Source organism: Microtus oregoni, unplaced genomic scaffold (assembly GCF_018167655.1).
Source record: "Microtus oregoni isolate MIOR12 unplaced genomic scaffold, Mior012 000129F_ref0000347, whole genome shotgun sequence".
NCBI lineage: Eukaryota > Metazoa > Chordata > Mammalia > Rodentia > Cricetidae > Microtus > Microtus oregoni.
The window spans coordinates 1,614,598-1,634,436 of NW_024544772.1; the positions used below are offsets into that span (position 1 = coordinate 1,614,598).

Below are 19,839 nucleotides of genomic sequence, written 5' to 3' on the forward strand. Positions count from 1 at the left end.
CCAACCAAACAAAACTAAGCCAGGCTGGCAAGGTGGCTCAGCAGGTAAAGGTGCCAACTTCGAAGCCAGATAATCTGAATTAAATCTCTGGGACCCACAGGAGAGGAGAGAGGCCACCTCCAAAAACTGCTTTCTGACCTCCATGTGCAAACCGTGGCAAATGACATAAATAAAATTTGAAAAGGAAGGGGGCTGGAGAGATGGCTCAGTGGTTAAGAGCATTGCCTGCTCTTCCAAAGGTCCTGAGTTCAATTCCCAGCAACCACATGGTGGCTCACAACCATCTGTAATGAGGTCTGGTGCCCTCTTCTGGCCTGCAGACATACACACAGACAGAACATTGTATACATAATAAATAAATAAATATTTAAAAAAATTGAAAAGGAAAAAGTGGCTAAGGGTAGGACTGACTGTGGTGACACTTCCTGCTGGGCGATCCAGGACTCCCCAGCTACAGGTGCCACCCCCGAAAAGGTCCTCTCCTGTACTGCAGCCTAGCCCGGGCTACAAGAGACCCTGTTTCAAAAAGCCAGTAATAATGATGAAGATGATGCTGGTCTAAGTCTCCAGGACCCCAGTCTTTCCATCAAAAGCCCCCAAGCTGGACCACAGTCTCAGAGATGATGTGGGGTCTCTGTATCCCTTTTCCCACCATTCTTTGTTTGCGACCACAGTGATCTGAGGCAACTCCTATTTTAGCTTCCTGCTGATATAACAAGAGATTGAGTGGCTGGAAACAACACCTTATCTCCAGCAAGGCAGTGACGGCGCTCGCATGCATGCACGCATGCATGCACGCATGCACGCACGCACTCACGCACTCAGGAGGCAGATGCAGATGAATCTCTAAGCTTGAAGCCAACCTGGTCTACAGGACTGAGGGAGTTCCAGGACAGCTAGGGCTACACAGAGAAACGCTGTGTGTGTGTCTGTGTGTGGGGTGTTTGTGTGTGTGGTGGTGGTGGTGGTGGTGGTGGTGGTGGTGGAGGTGGGGAGTTTATCTCCATTAGGTCTAAAGTCTAGAAGTCCAACTGGCTCCCTCTGCAGGACCCAGGGGAGAAGAGCTTTAGGACAGCAGCTTCCCAAGGCTCCTGGTGTTCTTGGGTTTGCGCCAGCTCCCTCAGTCTGATCACTGCTCTCCTCATGCACATGCCTCTACTGTGTCCTTTCGATGAGTCACAGGTTCCATGTTCTTCGATAATGCATGATGACGCATCGCAAGACCCTGCTGCCGCGGATCATACAGCACTTGGCTAGCAAGACCCTGCTGCCGCTGTGCGCTTCGCAAGACCCTGCTGCCGCACATCATACAGAGCTTGGCTAGCAAGCGCAAAGCCCTGGATTCCATCCCCAGCACAGCAGAAACCAGGCTGGGCAGTGCACACCTGTAATGTCAGCAAAACCATCCTTCACTGAGACTGAAGCCAGCCCAAGTCTTGCAAAACAACCAGTCTTGCATCTCCAACTCCAGTCTGCCTAGGCTCCCCTGTGCTCCGAGTTCCGACTGCTGCTGTATAGATTGTGGGGTGCGCAGGCCATGGTTAGCATGTTCTTAGAGCACCAGGGAATCTGTCACAACCTGGTGCTGGCTTTGTCACAGTGAGAGCTTGGCTAGCCCCTGGTCCTCATAAGTTGTTGAAGTTTTTATCTACTCTTAACTGGGTCATGAGGTAGTAAACTGGACAAAAATACAATGTAGCTTCTCTTTGTGTAGCTCTAGTGAGTGAACCAGGGCTCACACATGCTGGGCAGGGCTCTGCTATTGAACCATGTCCCAGCCCCTTACTGGGGGATACTAGGCAGGAGCTCTACTGCTGGCCTACACCTCAAACACTGTAGAGTTTTCTGTATCTTCCTTGATCCACCTGCTCGAGGTAGATGGTCTGCAGCTCTACAGGTCCCTCCTGGGAACTCCGGCATGTATGTCTTTCTTTGGCCAATGACCTGAGAGTGAAAAGTGAAAGTTCTTCTTTTTTTTTAAAGTGAAGGTTCTTCATGGTAGGCGTGGGAATGGGTGTGGGGAGTGGGCCTGCGTTGTGACTGTGTTGCCTTAACTTTCTCGTGTGTTGGAAACTGAACCCCACATTCACACTGTTAGCATCTCTAGCTGGAACTTAAATACAGTGATACACTAGACTTGGTATTTCAGCACTTGAAGTGCTGAGGCAGGAGGATCACAGTAAATTCTGGAACAGCTTAGGCTACACAGTGAGTTCCAATTCAGCCAGGGTTGGTCAAACTCTCTCTTTGAGAGTCTTTTTTTAAAAATATTTATTTATTTATTATGTATACAATATTCTGTCTGTGTGTATGCCTGCAGGCCAGAAGAGGGCACCAGACCTCATTACAGATGGTTGTGAGCCAATATGTGGTTGCTGGGAATTGAACTCAGGACCTTTGGAAGAGCAGGCAATGCTCTTAACCACTGAGCCATCTCTCCAGCCCTCTTTGAGAGTCTTATGTAGTAGTTAAGGAAGTTCACGAAAACCCAGAATAAAAGATAACAAATGTTTACTGGGGAACACTCACAATAAGAAAGTTGCTGTGGTCCTCTGCTCTGTGGGCGCTGGAAGCTGCTAACAGAATCCAGACCATCAGCTAAGAGAGAGCAAACATGTTTTTTGTCTGCACTTACCTCAGACCACGTCCTAACAGGCTGGCACCCAAAGGCTGCTGGCTGAATGAACTCCCAAAACACCCTTACTACGTACACTATGTAGTGTAGCTCCGGCATGGAACAAGATAGAAAAGGCTGCGCTCAAACTCAAGGAGACCCTCTTGCCCTGCCTCTGGGATTAAAGGTCTGCGCTACCACTCCCAGCAAGACTCTGCCTCAGAAAACTTTAAAACATGGGACTGGAAAGATGACTCAAGATTAAAATCACATACAGGATCTGAGTCCAGTCCCATGGTGGGTGCAGCTCCATGGCATCCAACACTCTTCTGGCCTCATGTGCCCATATCCACTTACATAATAAAACTAGAGAAAACATTGTGCTGGCTGGGTTTTGTTGGGCTTCTCTGTGTAGCCCTCACTGTCCTGGAACTCTAGAGATCCCCTGCTGTAAGCTATAGTCATGGGAGGGGAGGAAGCTCAATCGGCTAAGATCTGGCTGCAGGCAAGCCTGTAGGGCATTTTTTTTTCCGAGACAGGGTTTCTCTGTGGTTTTGGAACCTGTCCTGGAACTAGCTCTTGTAGACCAGGCTGGCCTCGAACTCACAGAGATCCGCCTGCCTCTGCCTCCCGAGTGCTGGGATTAAAGGCGTGCACCACCACCGCCCAGCGGGCATTTTCTTAATAGTGAGTGGGAGAGCACAAGCCACAGTGAGAGAGGCCAACCCTGCCTGGTGGTCTGGGTGCTATAAGAAGGCAGGCTGAGCAAACGTGGAGCAAGGTAGTAAACGCTCCTCCATGGTCCTTGCATCAGCTCCTACCTTGGCTTTCTTCAGTGAACTTTGATTTGGAATGTGTAAACTTAAACCCTTTCCCTCCCAAGTTGCTTTTGGGCATGGTGTTACATCACAGCAAAAGTAGCCCTAATTAAGACACATACAATCAGCATGGCGGTGGTGCACACCTTTAATCCCTGCAGTCAGGAGGCAGTGATGCGTGGATCTCTAAGTTTGAGGCCAGCCTGGTCTACAGAGTGTGGGAGTTCACATGTGACTCATTTTCCATCTGGAGTCGATTCTGACTTATAAGTCATCTGAGTTCACGCTTGTCTGCTCTGCTTCTTACAATACTTTTTTTTTTCGAGACAGGGTTTCTCTGTAGCTTTGGAGCCTGTCCTGAAACTTGCTCTGTAGACCAGGCTGGCCTAACTCACAAAAATCCTCCTGCCTCTGCCTCCTGAGTGCTAGGATTAAAGGTGTGCGCCACCACTGCCTGGCTGCTATTTATAATAATCTTGAGGGCTGTGAGACTTCTGATTTTGCCCATGAGAAAAGAACATCCTCTCTAGTAGAAAGAATACGGCCGACGCCAAACCTCAGGAACATCAGGATAGAAAGTAAGGCGGCTTCTGAGCAGCAAGCGCTGTTAGAGAGGAGGCTGCTCACTCAAGGACCAGAATGGTCTTGTCTTAGATACTGACTGTCTGTGCTGTGCAATTTTCTGCCTTTGCTTATAAGCTAGTCCTGGAATAAACTCTGGGCTGTTTGGCAGTTTCAGCATGACCAAACAGACCTCCCAATTCTATCCTGTGTTTCTCTCAGTTCCTTTCATCTGATATTTCCTTAGCCTTAGCGTCCCCCCAATGCAGGAACCCCAGCTGACTTTGTAGCAGCGGGCTCCTACAACAGAGGAGTTCCAGGACTGGCTCCATTCAGAAAACAAACAAACAAAAACAAAACAAAGAAAATGGATTAAGATAGCCTCCCTCTGCCCAGTCCCCCAGGCAACACTGATAAGCAGAGAGAGAGAGAGAGAGAGAGAGAGAGAGAGAGAGAGAGAGAGAGAGAGAGAGAGAGAGAGATGGAAACAGAGAAGAAAGAGAAGAAAAGGAGGAGAGGGCAAGTGAGCAGGCCTAGCCAGCATGCAGCGAGTCAACCAGTCAGCTATAGCCCAGATACAGGGTTACTGCAACACCTAGGCCATCCTGGCGTCTTCCATCTGAAAGACCCCCACAGTATAGACAAACAGCTAAGCAGCAGTAATGCCAGGCTTAAACTTTGGAGCAACGCAAGTAATTAGAGCAGGGAAGTTCGACTTGAGAACAAGGGCGGAGAAGCCAGGCGAGATATCTGCGGTCAGCCGGTCAGCCATCTGGCCCCAAGCGATAAGGAACCCGCAGCTGGCCTGCTCTAATGAGAACCTCCCGTTTGCTTAAGGAAACAGGATGCCTATAGTCAGCACATGTGCCCAACTTAGAATATCAGTAATTCACAGAAGAGACAACTCCCCCTATGAAAGATCCCAGCTTGGCTGCTGTAACGTCATTTCACAAAGCTTTTGATGAACGACTGTAAGTGCAGAGTAAGGTCAGGGTCCCTGGCTGCAAAACAGGATATTTATATCCATAGATTCGGGCAGGACATCAATTAACAGGATATCTGTTCCCATACATCTGTGCTGGGAGAGGAAAAACCACCTGTGCCCCTTGCCCCATTCCAACTGACCATTAACGATGCATTTGCTTCTGTAATCTGCTTCTGCTGCCCTCTTTCCTATAAAAAGACCTTCCCCCAGTCTGCAGGCGCGCTTTGTCTTTCGAGAGACTAAGTCGCCCCAGGGACCTGTGTACTGAATAAAGCCTCTTGCTGTTTGCATCCGAAGAGTGATCTCGCTGTTCCTTGGGAGGGTCTCCTTAGCCTGAAGGACTGCCCACCACTGGGGTCTTTCACATCCACTTCTCTTTCCTGTGGCCATCATATTCAGCCTCAGTGAGCATCGGAGATTCTGTACCTATTCATGTTTCTTGCTTTATGACTGTCCATGGTAAAAAGGCTTAGCAGAGGAAGTTAAGGAAGCGCAGGGTGTGCCACGTGCACACACATATAATCCCAGCACTTGGGGGGCAAACGCGGGAGGATCACAAGAATTCCAGACCAGGGGCTGCTGAGATGGCCTAGCTGATAAAATGACACTGGTTCTGACTGCTGAGCATGAACACCTGGGCGTGATCCCCTGAACCAACATGGGGGTGGAGAACTGATGCCCATAAGTTGTTTTCTGACTTTTACACACACACACACACACACACACACACACACACACACACACACACACGGAATTCCAGGTCAGGAAGGACTCCATAGTGAGACCCTGTTTCAAAACAACTTTAATGTTTTTCTTCCAACTCAGGCTTGGAGGCACATGTCTGTGATCTGGCTCTGGCTGAGGCATGAGGATCGGATGTACAGACTTGCTGAGCTATACCTTGAGGCCTTGCTGAAAATGACCAGATGGGGAAAAACAAGCAAAAACACAAGCCAAACTACAGCTAAATCCATGGGGATTTGTTGAGAGCAAACACCTAGTCACAGCCTAGGTCCAGGAAGCCAGGTCCTGCCTGGCAGCTGTGTCCTCACTACCTGGCCCAGTACTTATGGCCCCTGGCTCTGGCTGCCACAGGCAGATCTCCTTCCCCTTCAGATGTGCTAGGATACAGATCTTCCAGCTCAGAAAGAGGGCTGTTGGGAAGGAGGCGGCCCACCCACCTCCGAGCCTTCCAGGGACTTCCCTCTAACTCCTATGACCCTAGAGTGCTGGATGGGGCTGAGTTCCCTTTAGCCATTCCATAAACAGTGTTGCCCCAGGGTTGTCTACAGGGCCACACACGAAGAAGCCACTGTTCCCGCACTCTCAAAAGCAGTAGAAGTTGCTCAGTTTATTGGAAATATGAGAGAAAAATTCCAAGCACCTTGTATCTCTGGGCATGTAAGAGTGGGTAGCTCCAGGCATCAGTCCCCCATCGGCAGCCATAGGGCCTTGGTTCGTGCTGCGTGCAGACTCAGTTCGGGTCCTGCCCCCTCGACCTCCTTATCCCAGGCCCTTGGGAAGCCCCTGTTCACCCACACAGACTTGAGGTTTCCTGCAGAGGCCCATTCCACAAACTGGGAGCCCTGGGATGGGGAAACATGTGATTAGTACTGCCAGTAGTTTAGTTGCCGAACAGCTGCTTCCTTAGCAACGAGGACTTGTGCCTGAGGACATAGTGCCTGACAAGGCTGGACATTCGGATCCTGGCCAGCATTCCTTCCAGATGCAGAGGAAGTAGAGCCAGGGAACCCCGTCTTCCCTAGTGCTCCTGTTCAAGGCTTTTGCCAATCGGGACTTCCCTTCCACCAACAGATGGTTTAGGAGGGTAGACCTGGAGCTCAGGATATTGCTAGGGTGCAGTCCTTAGCAATAGGTCTTCCAAAATGATGACTTTGGGCAGGGGAGGCATTTAGGCCCTTTAAATGAAGACCCTCTTCCTTCAGGCAGTGGTGGCGCATGCCTTTAATCCCAGTACTCAGGAGGCAGAGGCAGGTGGATCTCTGTGAGTTCAAGGCCAACCTGGTCTACATTGTGAGTTCTAGGACAGCCAGGGCTACAGAGAAACCCTTTCTCAAATAAACCACCACCACCACCACCACCACCACCACCACCACCACCACCACCACCAGCACCATCACCACCAGCATCACCACCACCACCACCACCACCACCACCACCACCACCACCACCACCACCACCACCAAGGACTCTGAAGTACCTGGGCAGAACCGAAGTACCACAGGGCCTGGACTTCCTGATGTAAGGCCAGACAGCGTGTCAGGTGGTCCTGATCTCCTGTCAGTACGTTCACAAGGCCAGCAGGAAACAGGGTGGCTATATCCTAGGATGTGAGAGAGTAAGATGCCCAGGGGTCGAGCAGCAATAGGGCAGGTGAGGAGTGGGCAGCTGGGAGTGGCTGTAGGAGCTCCTACAGGGAATAGGATTTGGGTGATAGAGGCTTGGATGGGGTGCTGGGACTCAAGTTACCAAGGCTACCAGGACGGAGGAGGCCAGCTGAGCTCCAGAAGACCTAGGAGCAGCCATAGGCAGGAGGGGAGGCAGAGGATTTTACCTGACAGACCTCCAGGGCTGGAAGAGGACAAGCCCTACTGGGTACTAAGATCACAGCATTGCCGTGGGCCAGGGCGGGGGCCAGCAGTGACACAAAGGCCAGCAGAGGCCACTCATCTGGACACACCACAGCCAGCACTCCCAGTGGCTCTCGAAGCCGGAGCACAGGGCCTCTCAACCCTGTGACCTACAGGGACAGAGGACACATCAGGACAAGTTCCCAGAGCCTTCTCCATTGCCTGCCCCCTTCTCCCCTCCCCACATCTGACATGTTCCTATGTTCAGAGCAACTCCAATAAAGTGTGACTAAGGGTGCTGGTTTCGGGAACAAAACCCTGGAGCCCAGTGGCCACTGCTGGCTATGTGGATCTGAATGAGTGAAACCTCGCTGGGCCTCTGTGTCTTGCCTTCAATTTGCCATGCTCCTGCCTCAGCCTATGGAGGAACTGAGATTTTTCAGTGTTTTGTGGTACTGTAGAGGGTTCCAAGCATGCTAGGGCTAGGCAAGTGTTCTCCCACTGAACTCTAATCCTTATTTGGGTCTGGTTTACTTTCTGATTTGTTTTGAGACAAGGTCTCCCTGTGTAGAACAGTCTAGCCTTGCACTCAGAGATCTTGCCTCTGCCTCCCAGTGCTGGGACTAAAAACGTGCACTGGGCAGGGGGAGGGGGTGGTGCACACCTTTAATCCCAGCATTTAAGAGGCAGAGGCAGGTGGATCTCTGTGAGTTCGAGGCCAGCTTGGTTTACAAGAGCTAGCTCCAGGATAGGCTCCAAAGCTACAGAGAAACCCTGTCTTGGAAACAAAAACAAACAAACAAACAAGGGTGCAACCCCTTCTGCTGATTTATGTATTATTTACTTAAATTATTTTGATATTTTGAGACAGGGTTTCTCTGTACAGCCTACTGACCTTGAACTGGAACATCTGTCTGCCTCTGCCTCCCGAGTACTGGCTTGATTTATTGAGTTATGTGTCTACATGTGTGCAGGAGGTAGGGAGACACAGTTATGTGCACATGTGAGTGTTGGAAGGGGAGCTAGGTAGTCACGGGAGGCTGTGGGCAAACCCATGCTCTGTGAGAACAGGAAGAGCTCTTAACTGTGGCCCATCTCTCTCTCTTTTATTTTGAAATGAATGAGCCAAAGTATTTTTGTTTTAATGTACCTGGTGTTTTGCCTGTATGCATGTCTGTATGAGGGTGTCAGGTACCCTGGACTGGGGTTACAGACAGTCATGAGCTGCCATGTGATTGCTGGGAATTGAACCTGGGTCCTCTGGCTCTTAACCACTGAGCCATCTCTCCAGCCTTGCCACCTCTCCCTTTCCCTCCCTCCCCCCTCCCTCTTTTTTTCTCCCTCCCTCCCCTCCTCTTTTCTGGACAAAGAATTTTACTATGTGGCCAAGGGTGATCTGTCTGCCTCTATCTTCCAGGCCTGCACTACCATGCCTGTTTACAAAGCCTTCTTGTATGTAAGCGAGCCTACATTCCACAGATGTTAAATGGCATAACCTGAGAAGTTCTGACCATGTGTACACTCGCGAACACCCTGCTGTCCTTCCCCTCCTGCCCTGTCTGAGCCCTCTGGGTTCTCAGCCAAGCACTGATCTGTTGCTCCTCTCATCAAGGTTAGTTGTATCTTCTAGAACTTCTGGGGCTGAGCCTGGGCTCTGACTCCTGGCTGCTGCCTGCCCTGGCCACCTGCTTACAGGTGTCTGACCTGAAGTGTCTGGCCTTGGTCCTGAACCCACGTGCTCCAGATCTGGAGTCGCTTCACACTCAGCTCTACTTCAGTCTTGGCGACTGCAGGTGCTGCTCCGTGGCTCTCTAGTTGGGAGGCCAAGGCTGGCTTCTTACGCTCCAGTGCAGCTGCCAGGGCACACAGCAGGACTCCTCGGGCCACTGGAGACTGGGCCCCCCAGCTGTGGGCAAACAATGCAAGATATGGGAGGGGCATAGCCTGGCCTCAGCTATTCCCAGACAGGACTCCCAGCCCAGGCGCCCTGACCTCTGGGCTTCCCAGGACTTCCGTTGGACCCTCTTACCCAGCGGCAGCCCGGTGAGCAGCTTCTACAGCACCTTGGACATCCTTGGCTCCACCCTCAGCCACACAGCTATAGACTTTGCCTGAAGAATCCTGGATGGGCATGGAGCGCCGGGCCCCAGGAGACTGGAAACGGCCCCCAACGAACAGCCCATAGGCAAGTGCTGGGCTGCACAGAGTGAGGGTGAGGAGGTGTTGGGTCCACTTAGACCCCATGCTCCATTATATTGGCTGGACCATTTCAGTTCCTGTGAACCTTTTGGACTCAAATTTTTATTGTCATGAACCTCTGGAGGACTCTGAATTCCTATCCCGTGAGCTTCTGTAACGAGCCTCTAGGACACTCAAATTCCTATGTGCACCAAGGTACCCCTAGATTCTTGCTTCTGGGAAAGCTCAAACCATTGTAGAACTGAGGTTCTCCAGACCTAAGATTAGGACTATGAGGTCCTAAGACCCAGAAAGCTACACTCAGAACTGGAGACCCTAAGTGCCCTCTCCAGCCTCCTCACCCTCACGCTTAGACTACCAGGCCTGCAACAGCTCACCTGGGCTCTGTTTCTGGCTCTGACGGCAGTTTGGAGGGCACAGCAAGGCCAAATGTGTCATAGCTGAGACTCTCGCAAAGGAAGGGCTCCAAGGAAGGTGTCCCCAATGGCCACAGATACTCAAACAGACCCTGTGAGAGAGGCACGGTCACAAGGAGATCCGAGGGTGTGCAGAGATACAAATGCAAAAGGTGAGCACTCACATCTGGGCCCCCATGCCAGGAAGATCCACTCTCTTTGCAGCCGCCTATGGGCACCGCGGGGTCTCGGAGGCCATGGGCATTGATCCACACGATGCCCATCTTGAGCCTGTGAGGCAAGTAAAGACACCAGGGCGTGGGAGGGTAGGGGACAGGAAGCTGGGGCAGAGGAGAGGGAGATACTTGAGGGGGGATAGGGCAGTGGCAGAGGGGGAAAACACAGCCTTACCCGTAGCCCAGCTCCAGGGCCTGCCCTAGCCTCTCACTCCACACGCTGGCACTGCCTCCCCATGGTGTCCCATTAGCCAGGGCTAGTGCCTCCTTGGCTGTGCGGAAAGGGGAAGCCACAACCACAGGCCACGGAACCTAGAAGGGGTGTCAGGGGCCTCCTGTCAGTGCTTCACCCATTGGGGGAGCAAGCTAGTGACGGTCTAGTGTGCTCACAGCCCCAGGTCACAGGGTCACCAGAACAGAAGGGCAGGGAAGGATGTCTGCAGTCTCAGAGTCTCACCTCAGCCTGGGCACATGGGGCAGCTGGAGGCAGGCCGGACACTAAGGCTGGAGAGAAGAATGGGCTATTGGAGGGTACATCACCAGCCTGGAATACCTGGGAAGGAGAAGAAAGATACAGATATAGATGTCTGTCCTCCCTAGACCTGACTGTATCTCAACCCTCCTTCCTAAACCTCCAGGCTTTGTTCTCTTCTTTGAACTTAGGTATCCAGGACTCCAGTTTCCTCCCTCAGACCCAGGGGTCCAGTCTCTAGCCTCCTCACTCAACCTGGACATCCAGACCTGGTCCTCCTCCCTCAGACTCAGGGGTTTTGGGCTTGTCCCAAAGCAGCAGTTTCTGACTCTCAAACAGGGGTTAGGTAGCCAAGCTCTAAGACTCTATTTTGTGACTGGGGCTTACCTGTCCACCCTGGCTTTGGGCTTCATCCACAAAGCTCTGGGCCAGGTCTCGGGCAGCAGTTCCTCGAGCCCCCATGTCTACAGCCCCATCCAGTCCTCGTCCACTCCGTAGCTTTGCCATCCTAGCCTGGAGTCGTCTTAAAGTTTCATCCCATACAGATTCCTGGATGAGGAGCCTGAGCCCCCCCTGTTGAAAAATGTGTATCAGAAGCAAGCAAAGTCAGGGGCAGTGTAGGGAGAACAGGCTCCCACAGAGAGCCGGGCCTCAGAGATGGAGGACAAGCAAAGTCAGGGGCAGTATAAGGAGAACAGGCTCCCACAGAGGGCCAGGCCTCAGGGACGGAGGAGCAGCCGTAGACGAGAGGTGCAGTGCACAAAGTTGGTGGCACATACGGGTAATCCCAGGAGGATTAGAAGTTCAAGGCTAGCCTGGACTATATAATGAGTTGGAAGCCAGCTTGGGCTACATAAGTCCCTGTCTTAAATAATACAAGGGTCCACAGAGCGGAAAGTAAAACAAGTTGGGAGTGAACACCCCAAGTCTTTGGAGCAATATGGCGGACCCCTGGATCTGAGGACGAGCACACAGGTCTCACCAGGCTGCGGTCTGACCAGATGGCATCCACCACACCTTCCACAGCCGAGTCCACGTCTGCTGAGTCCAGTAGCAGCAACAGGGACTCTGTGCCAAGGGCCAGGCCCAGCTGGGGCCCCTTGCCTGCTAGGCTCTGTCGCAGAGCGCGTCCTTCCTGAGGGAGGCCCACGGGTTTCAGCTGCAGCAGCAGCCTCCTGGCCCTCTGCCATGCCCAGCCCACTCCCAGCCCTTTAGATACCTCCACAGTTCCGCAGAAGGCCACCTTCTGGACTCCAGGTTGGGAGGCCAGAACAGACCCTAGTGAGGCAGGGCCACATACCACATTGAGGATCCCTGGGAAAGAGCCGAGCTCCCCTGCCAGCTGAGCCAGGAGGAGAGGCATTGGGAAGGCTGGGGGCACAAGGACCACCACAGTGCAGCCTGGGGAAGGGGAACAACTGAGGAATCCTGCAGTCCAGTCTCTGGCTCTTTTTCGCAGTCAGGGTCCAGGTGTCAGCCCTCCTCCCTCAGACCCCAAACATCCTCCCTGAGAAAAGGGGATGGGGAGGACACAGCCCTCACCTACCCACAGCCAGAGCAGGGCAGACTCTCCACATCATGTCCAGGAAAGAGAAAGAAGTTGGCAGGATGAAGCCAATGACTCCTGCGAAAAATCCATAGTGAGGGCTGGACAGGGTGGTTTACTGCATGGGGAGGGCTCCGGGACCTACAAGTTCTCACCCATCGGCTCCCAGCCTGCCAGTGCCTTCTCCTGGGCATGGGCCTGGACTGCATGGTACTGGAGCAGTTGCTGGGCCAGTGGGACATCTCCATCGCGAACTTCTCGAACAGCCCGCCCAGTGACCAGGGACTCCAGAGTCCACAGCAACTGCTGGTGCTTCTGGATAATCTTGGCCAATCTTTGGAAAACGTAAGGAGTTGGTTCTTGCCCAGGGCAACCTGGACTATAATTCCCACAAGCCTCTGGGGCAGAACCATAAGTTATCAGGGACAGCAGGTACCAAAGCTGTATAGGAAATGTAATCCATGGGAGCCTCAAAACTCTGGGGGGGGACACTATAGAATGGTCCTGGTCCCCAATTAGCAACCAGTCCCAAAGATACTAGGAACTTGAACCGGAGTCTCTGATCCAATTGCATTATGGGAAATGGGATCTTCATAGCTGTCCCTAAAGTGTGATGGGAAGCAGGGAGCTTGGATTCTGATGGAGTGCTGAGAAACCGAGCCCCCACGATAGGACACTGAACTGTGGGAAACAACAGCTATCCTGGCCACTAGAGCCCCACATGCATGCGGGAAACACGAGCCATTAAAGCAAAAGGCTCTTTGGAAATGGAGTCCCTGTGACTCCTGAGGGACGAGGCCTGGTTGGGCTTCCTCACTGGGTCAGGTGTTGGGCTCGAGCAGCTCCAGGCAGTTGGCTCCAGGTCTGAAAGGCTGTCCTTGCTGCATCCACAGCTGCAGCGATGTCCTCAGCCTGCGCTGGCAGGCAGCTGGCCAGGGTTTCTCCTGCGAATCAAGTGGGGGACGGATTGGGAAGCCCTTGGTGACCAGGGAGGCAGAGAGTCAGCCCTTCCTTCTTCAGCCACTCCCTGGTCACCGCGCTCACCGCGTCCCAGAGGCCAGGAACCAACTTCCTTTTCCTTCTTCCCTTTTCATTGGAGTTTCAAACTTTTATTTATTCATTTGGATTTATTATGTGTATGAGTGCTTTGCCTGCATGTGTGTATGCACATAATACACTCAGTGCCCATAGGGGTCAGGTGTCAGATCCTCTGGAGCCAGAGTTACTGGTGGACTGGTGGTTGTGAACCCAGGTCCTTTGACAGAAGCAGCCAGTGTTCTTAACTACTGGGCCATCTCGCTAGTCCCTCTCTTACTATGTCTTTTAAATTTATTGTTTATTTTGTTTTTGAGACAGATTTTTTTTAAAAATATTTATTTATTTATTATGTATGCAATATTCTGTTTGCGTGTATGTCTCCAGGCCAGAAGAGGGCACCAGACCTCATTACAGATGGTTGTGAGCCACCATGTGGTTGCTGGGAATTGAACTCAGGACCTTTGGAAGAGCAGGCGATGCTCTTAACCACTGAGCCATCTCTCCAGCCCCTTGAGACAGATTTTGTGTAGAATCTGCTGTCTTGGAACTCACTGTGTAGATAAGGCTGGCCTTGAACTCAGAGATCTGCCTACCTCTGTATCTGGAGTATTAGGATTAAAGGTATGTGTTACTACCACTCAGCCCTTTAAATCTATTTTTAATTATGTGCATATATATGTGTCTGTGTGTTACGAGCACTGGAGTGCAGGTCCTCCTAGAGACCAGAAGATGGCATAGGATTGCCTGGAGCTGGAGTTGCAGGTGGTTGTGAGCTACCTGATGTGACCCTGGGTCTTCTGAAAGATCATTAACACTTAACCACAGAGCCGTCCTCCTCCTCCTCCCCCTCCCCCTCCCCCTCCCCCTCCCCCTCCCCCTCCCCCTCCCCCTCCCCCTCCCCCTCCCCCTCCCCCTCCTCCTCCTCCTCCTCCTCCTCCTCCTCCTCCTCCTCCTCCTCCTTCAGTGGCTCACTATGGAGCCAAGGCTGGTCTGGAACTCACTCTATAGTTCAGACTGGCTTTAAACCCATGGTCTTCCTGCTTTAGCTTCTGGGTTGCCCAAGCTAGAGGTATGAGCCACCACACTTTGCTTGAGGAAGGAAATTTAACAGAGAGGGGCTTCAAAGAGCTTTCTGGGGTACACTAGGAACTGTAATTAGTGAGGCTGTTACTAGGAGAGATGAGAACCCTCATCCCACGACCACCATCAATGGCGGCTCTTGCTCTCAGGAGCCTGAGTACAGGTCGCTGGGTATGTATACGGCTGCAGCTCTGAGAGAGGCCTTTGTCCTTCCCGAATGACTGGGGTCATCAAAAACCTGTGATAGGATCCTGGCAAGGCACTGGATTCCTGTGTTCTGGCTTCAGCCACGTTCCATTGATATAGTGGCCCAAGAGGCGGTTGTGAGTATCCAGCCAGGCCTGGAGGAAGACAAGAGTTTGGAGAAGGGCCTGAGGCAGCTGGGGCAGCTCAGTACTTAGCCAGAGTCTCCTTGAGGAGACACTTGAACTCTTGCCCTCAGCTGATGCTTTTCCTTCTGGTTTTTTGTTTGCTTTATGCTGGTGATTGAACTCAGGGACCTATGCGCTATCAAATTATACTTCCAGCCCATTATTATTATTATTATTTCTACTATGATTAAAACATCTGAAACTCATGTTAGCCAATACTCAGCTATACTCTATACAGCCCTAGCACTCAGGCTAGTCTGGGCTACATAGCAAGATCTTGGACTCTTTTTTTTTTCTGTTTCTCTTTCTTTTTTAGACAGGGTAGTCTAAACTCACTGGTGCCATGAATGAACTCCTGAACCTCCTGTCTCCTTCTCCTGTGTGCACTACTATACCTGGTTTAAATAGAATATGTTCAAAGAAAAATAATTAATAAAACATTTCCTTCCATAGAGAAATGACCAAGTTTGGAAGCACACAGTAGTGTTTGTTTGGTGCTTGGTGCTGGGATGGAACCAGGGCCTTGAGCATATTAGGCCAGGGCTCTACTGCTTAACTTAATTCAGCTCTGTCAACTTCACACTGGTCCAGGACACCTGGTGTGCAGGACACCGTGTCCCCAGTCAGCATTCTGCAAGAAATATCACCTGTGCTTCTCTGTGTCTTGTGGGGCTCCTGTGCTTCTCTGTGTCTTGTGGGGCTGCTAAGCTAGCCAAGTACATCCACTCCTGCAATCCTGCTCCTCTGCATCTCAGCCACCACCACTGGGAGAACAGCGAGGACTCAACAGGCTTAATGCCATGCAGCCCCGTGCAAGTGACCAGGCTGTGGAGTCTGTGCCTGAGGCTTGACAAGTACTTGCTGCACAGGCCTGGCCTGGCTTTCAGTCACAGCTCTGGTACTTAACTACCATGTAACTGTTATTATTTTGTGTGTGTGCACACTGTATGTGAAGGCCAAAGTCTGATGTTGGGTGTCTTCCTCAATTGCTGTTTATCTTGTTTTTTAAAAGACTCATTATTGATTCATTTTTATATGTATGAGTGTTTTCCATGAATGTATGTGAGGCATTACACATATGAAGTGCCCACAGAGGTCAGAATACAGAGGCAGTGTCGCTGGAACTGGAGTTACAGGTGATTATGAATTGCCATGTGCCTGGGTCCCTTACAGGAGCAAGTTCTCTTGACTGCTGAACCATCTGTCCAGCCCTTCTGTCTTTTGTCAGAGAGGGTCTCTCACTGAACTTGAAGCTCAGTTTCAATTAGCAATTAGCCGGACAGCAGGCCCGAGGATCTTCCTGCCCCAGCCTCTTTCACAGTGGAATTACATGTGTGTTGCTGTACTGCTTTTTACGGTTTGTTTGAGACAAGGTCTCCCTCTGTAGCTCTGGCTGGCCTAGAACTCACTCTGTAGACCAGGCTGGTCTTGAACTCAGAAGCAATCCATCTGTCTCTGCCTCCCGAGTGCTGCGGTTAAAGCTGTGCGCCACCATGTCTGGGTGGATTTTGACTTGTGTGCATGGGATTTGAACACAGGTCCTCACTCTTGTGCAACAAGCACTCTGCTAACTGAGCCATCTCTCCAGTCCTCTAACATATAACCTTAGCCAGAGGCTTACTTATTTATTATTATTAGCTATTAACTGAGCCATCTCTCCAGTCCTCTAACATATAATCTTAGCCAGAGGCTTACTTATTTATTATTATTAGCTATTAACTGAGCCATCTCTCCAGTCCTCTAACATATAACCTTAGCCAGAGGCTTATTTATTTATTATTATTAGCTATTATTTTTTTGAGACGGGGTTTCTGTGTCACCCTAACTGTCCTGGAACTCGCACTGTAGACCAGGCAGGCCTCTAATTCAGATATCTGCCTGCCTGCCTCCCGAGTGCTGGGTCAAAAGTGTTCACCACTACCAGGCTTAGCCAGGGTTTTCTAACACTCTGCCCCTGCTAAAACATCGCCAAGCCTGCTGACAAGGGAATCACCCAACAGCACCTCTTCAGTTACTTCTGTGGCCTTTACTGTGCCTTACTCTCTACGCAGGCTTCATGCTGCTTCCTCTTCCTGCTTACATTTCTGAGGTTATTAAATCCAACATCTACTTCCCACTTTCTGTTGCTTTTCCCTTATCTTGACAATCGGGTTTGTCATTTTTACTTTTATTTTTTCAAGCAAAATGGGCTTGGTGTGGCAGCATAGGGCTATAACTTGAACAGTGAAGCAGGAGCCATGATTTAAAGGCCAGCGGGTCTACACAGTTAGTCCCAGGACAGCCAGGGAGGACTAAAAAGCAAAACAAGAACAAAAATAAACAAATAAAAATCTTTTAAAAAGGAAAACTGTCACCCAAAAGTCCTAAATTGAAGTGTGCATAGGGCCAGAGCCATTCGGAAGTGGGGCAAGGGCATGTGAGCTGTGCATTAAGTATACTGGACGACAGTTGATGCTATGGGACTGAATAACAGGGCTGCTGTGCAGCAAAGCCTTATCTGTTAGGAATAAAGGCTGGAATATTTATGGGAAAGCAGCACCACAGCTGGCATTTGTTTAGACCACTCTGGAGAAAAGAGAAAAAGCAGAAGGGAGCACTGGCTGGGCTGCTGACTGCTGAAGTTGTGATGAGTACACGGGAGTTCTAACAGTGACTGCCATGTGAAAGATGGAAAACTTCCTTCAAAGGGAAAAACAAATCCCACAAGAATGTCCACAGGGTTCTGGCAGGCCACAGGAGAGGGAGACGAGCGTCTGTTGGACACGGAGAACTGAAAATGTCTCCAAAGAAGCCAAGACAATTGGGTCCAGATGAGTTTTGTCAGGGAACTAGAGCCAAAAAGTTGTCAAACTTTGGAATTTTATTTTGGAGAGAAATTAGAATCCAGGATGTTTAGATGGAATTAATTGTACAATAATTGACATTTCCAAAAACAAAGCTCAAGCCAAGGAAAACATGTTTGCTTAGTTGAGCTGCTCAGATTGTAAACTTGAGACTTTTGTTAGAGTAAATGGGGAGGGCGGGAGGGGGATGGGGACAGGAGGAGATAGGCCAGACAGACACACATGCACGAGAACGTGAAGTGATGGGTTCAGAATCCAAAGCATGGTGACGGGACCAGCTCTTTCTCTCATTTTTTGAGACTGTTTTGGAACTCATAATTCTCCTGCCTTGTCTTCCAAATGCTGGGGTTACTGGTGTGTCCCACTATGTCAAAACTCCTTCAAGCTGTGTGGACTATGGGCAAAATGACTCAGCTCATCAACCCTGGGTTCTGTCACTAAAATAACAAGAATAATCCCCTCTTCGTTGTTCTGCAGATTAAGTGAAATCATGCTTAGCACAGAGGTTGGCACAATTCAACTATCCATCCATCTCCGCCTTCGACCTACTACTGCTATTCCGGGCATTGTACCACTAAGTAGTCTCCATCTGCGGCTATTCTCTGCATTGTGCCCAACCTCTCACCAGCATCTGTATTTCTAGTTACTCCTAGTGCAGTATCTTTTTACGCTGGCATTTCTCTGGTTGGTATCTCCACTACAATTGTTTGTGGAGAAGCCCAAAGGTCAAGCAACACTAGACTCCACCTCACGACAGTCAGTCTCCATACCACCAGAGCCCAGTGTCTGTCCTATGCCTGGACTCCATGCAGGGACAGTTGACCGGCCTCCAGCCAGCTATCAGAGTTAGACCCTGCCCTCTTAACCAGCACCTGGTGTCACCTCCTTGCACCTCTTCATGAAGCAGCCTGCCTCCATCTTAGGCTTGACACCATCTTATAGTAAAGACACAGTAGGTTGGCTCATTCATTCCTATTTTCGACTAAACCTGTTTCTCAGGGATTGGGCTATGCCCAACCTGGAACCTTAAATGAACTACAAATAGTTTTGTGCTGCCTGCTACAGGAAACGGCAACCATGCCTTTGTTTCAAAAAGTTGTAGCCATCTTACAAGACTATCTTTGTTTCAAGAGGTTAGGGCTACCTTGTTACAGTCCTGTCTGTTTCAGCAAGCTCATTCTAACTTGCTGAGTTTATGTTCTGCTCCTGAAACCTCAAAGACTATTTTGCCTTCCGAATTCATTTGGAAACCTAAAATATAAAAACCCTATCTTCCTCACATCCAAGGCTGACCTCTTGAACCCCGCCTTAGAGTAGAAATAAAAAAAGCTTGCTTTAATTAATTTTGCCATGATGATTTAGGTCGGTGTCTTTCTCCTCTAATCTTTGGGATTAACACTTTTAAACTTGAGTGTTATAATGCTAATGCTGTCCTTCCAAAGCTGGAGCCCATCTGGTAGTGAGGATTATCTCTCCAATCCCCTTAGTATCTAGTGGGACCAGGAGCAAAAAAATCCCAGGCACCTACTAAATTCCACCAGGAAGCCAAGTGGGTTCTGGAAAACCCTGACGGCTTACAAGAGCCCTAAGAAGTCCAGGATCATGAGGCTCTTAAGGATTAATTATGAACATGAAAAATCTCTAAAAGAAACCCACTAAATTGAAGGGTTCAAATGGTCCCTGAGGATCATGGGAACTCATAGGGGTTGGGGGTTCACAGGAAGTTCTGACCAACTTGGGGTTCTGAGCGTTCCCGTGAGTCTCCGAGGAACCACCCCTCCCTGACGGGTGCTGAAGAAACGCCACGGCGGCGTGCGGCAAGCGATCCCGTCCACGAGACTCGCGGCGGGAATCACGCGAGCTGGGGGGGGAGGGGGGGCGGAGCTTCCGAGAATACCGCAGAGGACGACGGGAACCCGCGCGCCAAATGCAGCCCATAAGCCTGAGCTAGGGAGTAGACCGCCGCCGCCGGGCAAGCTCTCACCAGTGCGCATGCGTGGCTCTCCGGCACCGGTCCGTACTCCAGTGTCGTGAAAATCTCGCGGGCGCAGGGTCGGACACGCGTGGCCGCCATCGCTCGCGGAACGCTT

The 19,839-nt window shown here is 50.8% G+C and overlaps 1 protein-coding gene across 1 annotated transcript; it reads right to left on the minus strand.

Annotated features, from left to right (window-relative positions):
• Positions 1-5,792: 5,792 nt before the first annotated feature.
• LOC121444504 (aldehyde dehydrogenase family 16 member A1-like) lies at positions 5,793-19,824 on the minus strand. Its single transcript, XM_041646320.1, has 17 exons — positions 19,734-19,824; positions 14,774-14,876; positions 13,235-13,361; positions 12,573-12,751; positions 12,418-12,495; positions 12,091-12,272; positions 11,854-12,006; positions 11,259-11,444; positions 10,857-10,952; positions 10,575-10,711; positions 10,349-10,454; positions 10,146-10,276; positions 9,599-9,766; positions 9,274-9,475; positions 7,554-7,739; positions 7,200-7,322; positions 5,793-6,564 (listed from the first exon to the last, which is right to left on the minus strand). Exons 1-17 carry the CDS (start codon positions 19,821-19,823, stop codon positions 6,403-6,405), a joined length of 2,409 nt encoding a protein of 802 aa, XP_041502254.1. The 5' UTR covers position 19,824; the 3' UTR covers positions 5,793-6,402.
• Positions 19,825-19,839: the final 15 nt, after the last annotated feature.